A 3,596-nucleotide genomic window follows, 5' to 3' on the forward strand; every position below is an offset into this window, starting at 1 on the left:
ATGGCGAGGTGTGGCGGCACTTGGGTGTGAGCGGTGAGGCCGTGGGGATGCTGGGACATCCCCAGTGCTGGGGGGATGTGGGTGGGAGAGACTGTCAGGGTGGTGGGGCTGGATGGCAGCTCTATCCCCATGGCCCACGTGTGGGTATGGGGCTGTTTTTGGTCCTTCTGCACCCGGAGAGAAGAAGCCATCACGCCTGGTGGCCCTGGCACCAAGCTGGGGAGCCCATGCACAGCCAGGGCAGCTCGCTTCCAGCCTTTGCCCTTGGGACACAGAAGCTGGTGTTCCTCATCCCCTTCTGGTTTTCCTTTTTTTGCCCTCCTTTGCCCCAAACCAAAAACAAAGCTCCAGATAGCACCTGAGCAAAGCACTGACACCTGAGCAACTGCATTTTTCACCAGCAATGGCAAAAAATAGCCACAGCCGCATCCCGTGCTGCTCCTCCACGGGTGTGATGGACTGCAGCTAACCAGGCCTGACACGGCAGTGATGGGCTGGGCTCTGAGGGCATCCCCTCTATGGCTGCACAGGGACCCCCTGATCCCCTCCTGTGCTCCCACAGGTGGTGAAGATGTCCGGTGGCGAGCCCGAGCGCCCTCAGTTCCTCTTTGTGAAGGCTCTGGCGAGCCGGGGCCGGCTGGAGGCAGTGACCCAGCAGATGGGCTACCACCCGCGCTACCTCGACAGCTTCCTGAAGACGCAGCACTACCTGCTGCACATGGACGGCCCGCTGCCCTTTGACTGCCGCCATTACATCGCCATCATGGTGAGCCCATCCCGGCGGCCCTTGGATTGCTCTGCAGAAGCCAACAGGTGGGGGCGAGGTGGCCGCTCCCCATAGGGCTGACGTTTGGTTCTTGCAGGCGGCCGCGCGTCACCACTGCCGGTACCTGGTGAACCTCCACGTGCTGCAGTTCCTGCGGGCGGGGGGGGATCCCCAGTGGCTGCGTGGTCTCGATTTCATCCCCCCCAAACTGCGCAACCTCAACGAGATCAACAAGATCCTGGCGCACAGGCCTTGGCTCATCACCAAGGAGCACATCGAGGTAGCGGGGATGCGCGGGTTGGGTGCGGATGGGGTGCCCACGCTCTGCCTGCCCGCCGTGCATCGTTGTCCCGTCTGTCCTGCAGAAGCTGCTGAAGATCAGTGAGTGGAGCTGGTCGCTGGCAGAGCTGGTGCACGCCGTCGTCCTCCTGGCGCACTGCCACGCGCTTGCCAGCTTCGTTTTCGGCTGTGGTTGTGAGCAGGAGGAGGGGCCGGGGGGCAGGGGCTCGCTGAAGCCCTCTTCACCTGGGAACCAGTGCTTCTGCGAGGCCGCCATGGGGAACGGCTGCGGGCAGGAGCTGCTGCGCATCAACCGCAAAAGGGTGAGCCCCTAGGGTGGGACTGCGAGGGTGGGGATGGCGTGGGAAGTGTCCCATCCTCACGGTGTGCCGTGCTCCCGTGCAGTCCCTGGACTCCTGCATGGAGCTGGACTCGCTGCGGGAGCGCGTTCAGAGGATCCACGTGGAGACTGAGGGCAGGGAGGAGACGAGGCCGCTGCCACCGGACCGCGAGGAAGGTGAGGGGGTGCGGGATGGGAGCATCGGGATGGGAGCATCACTGCCAGACGTGCCTGAGAACGGGGCAGCACCAATCATCTGTGGGCTCTCCCCACTCAGATACTGACGGGGAGGTCACCGGTGCAGCCAACCTCGCGTGCTATCTGCAGGACCCTGACTTTGGGTACCAGGACTTTGCGCGGCGCGACGAGGAGCAGACGCAGGTATTCAGAGTCCAGGTGAGGCTCCTGCACTCTCCTCCTGTCCAGGGAGTGGGTGGGTGCTCATGGGGTGCCTACGTGGCCCCAAAATGCCCAAGAAGGGCTCTGCCCCACCGCGGGACACATCAGAGGGCTGGGGGGGATGGTGACTGCTTACCTGTGCCCTCGAGGACCTCTACATGCCCCCTCTGGGCTGGGTGTGGGTTGGCACTGAGGTGGTGGTCAAAATCGTTCCCAAGCTGCTTGGTGAGGGATACTGTGACTTGTGGCAGAGCAAACCCTGTGAATTCTGCCACATCCCGAGGTCTTTGGCAGCCCTTCTTCGCGGGAACATGCCTCAAACTCTTTTCTGCAGTGGCAAAAGCCTCTTGCTGTGCTCAACAGGATTACTCCTGGGAAGACCATGGCTTTTCACTGGTGAACCGGCTCTACTCTGACATCGGGCATCTCCTGGATGAGAAGTTTCGCATGGTGGATGGTCTGCAGAGCAGTGCCATGGCCAAGCGGCAGGGCTGTGAACCCTCAGTCTTCAAGCGGGGCATCTGGAACTACATCCACTGCATGTTTGGCATCAGGTAACGACAGCAACCTCGTGGTCCAGGGGGAAAAAGCCAAGTCAATCCAGGTGGGAAGAGAGTGGGCTGCTCCTGCTGTGTGCCCAGATGTGTGGAGATGCGTCTTGTACATGGGCTTGGAAAAGACATAATGTTGCAGATCCACAGGCTGCCCAGGGAGCTGTGCTGCACCATCCCTGCTGGTGCCTATGGCTGGGCTGAATGGGGCCCTGGGCAGCCTGAGCTGGTGGGAGGCACCCAGCCCATGGCATGGGTGAGACTAGGTGGACTTTAAGGTCCCTTCCAACCCTACTGCTCTATGACTATGCATGGCTGCTGCAAGGTGCTGCACAGATGGGGCTTCAGTGCTCAGTGGCCAGTGTTATGTCCCTGTCCCATGGCTGTGACGTGTCCCAAGTGGATCACAGGACAGGTGTGTGGTTGGGGCCAGGTGCTGGCTGTGACTGCCCCCTGCTCCCTGCAGGTACGATGACTATGACTATGCAGAAGTGAATCATCTATTGGAGCGAATGCTGAAAGTTTACATTAAAACGGTAACCTGCTACCCAGAGAAGACAAACCCAGAAATGTTTGACAGGTTCTGGAAGCAGTTCAAGCACAGCGAAAAGGTAGGACAGCCACTGTGCCTCTGAGAGGGGTTGAGCAAGAGCTGAAGGTTGGGATGCTCAAGGAGAAGAAACCTTTAAGCTACCAAATGAGAGCAAGGGAAAAATGGAAACAGGCTGTTTGTAAGGAGTTGGGTGTAATGTGGTGTGGCACAGGGCCACCAGCAGCATGGGGAGCTGAGAGGTGGTGATCTCTTAGTGGGCAAGCCCTTGGTCTGGCTGTAACCCATAGCAGTGATGTGCTGATGCCCAGCTTGCTGGGAGCTGCCCAGGATACAGCTCTGACAACAGCCACAGGCTGCAGGACAGGAGGGGGAAAGGGCATCTGCTCGTGCTGGAAAACCTGGTAGCGTTTGTCCTTTGCCAAATGACTCCTTAATCTAGGTGGGTGCTTGATGCATGAGCCTCTCCTGCTTCTCCCCCAGGTCCATGTGAACCTGCTTATTCTGGAGGCCAGGATGCAGGCAGAGCTGCTGTATGCACTGCAGGCCATCACCCAGTACATGGTCTCGTAGGCGGTGGGAGCTGCGCTGCGGCAGGGCCGGGCAGCATCCTCTCTCCCTGGACTTGTGTGTGACCCGTCGTGCTGGGACAGATGGCGAGGGATGACTCCATTTAGTTTACTTGACTGTCTTGTTCCTTCTTCTTCTTTT

General features: G+C 59.7%; 2 protein-coding genes across 2 annotated transcripts in view; one reads left to right on the forward strand and one right to left on the reverse strand.

The window, feature by feature from the left end:
* FOXO4 (forkhead box O4) overlaps positions 1–191 on the reverse strand; it is a 16,632-nt gene extending 16,441 nt beyond the window's left edge. The window contains exon 1 of the mRNA XM_010715131.2: positions 174–191. Coding sequence (XP_010713433.1) covers positions 174–191 — 18 coding nt within the window. The remainder of the gene's footprint in view (positions 1–173) is intronic.
* On the forward strand, positions 68–3,590 carry LOC104912103 (sestrin-3-like). Its single transcript, XM_010714983.3, has 8 exons — positions 68–766; positions 864–1,046; positions 1,132–1,368; positions 1,451–1,562; positions 1,663–1,781; positions 2,148–2,338; positions 2,802–2,946; positions 3,369–3,590. Exons 1-8 carry the CDS (start codon positions 572–574, stop codon positions 3,456–3,458), a joined length of 1,272 nt encoding a protein of 423 aa, XP_010713285.1. The 5' UTR covers positions 68–571; the 3' UTR covers positions 3,459–3,590.
* Positions 3,591–3,596: the final 6 nt, after the last annotated feature.

Source organism: Meleagris gallopavo, chromosome 9 (assembly GCF_000146605.3).
Source record: "Meleagris gallopavo isolate NT-WF06-2002-E0010 breed Aviagen turkey brand Nicholas breeding stock chromosome 9, Turkey_5.1, whole genome shotgun sequence".
Taxonomy (NCBI): Eukaryota; Metazoa; Chordata; class Aves; order Galliformes; family Phasianidae; genus Meleagris; species Meleagris gallopavo.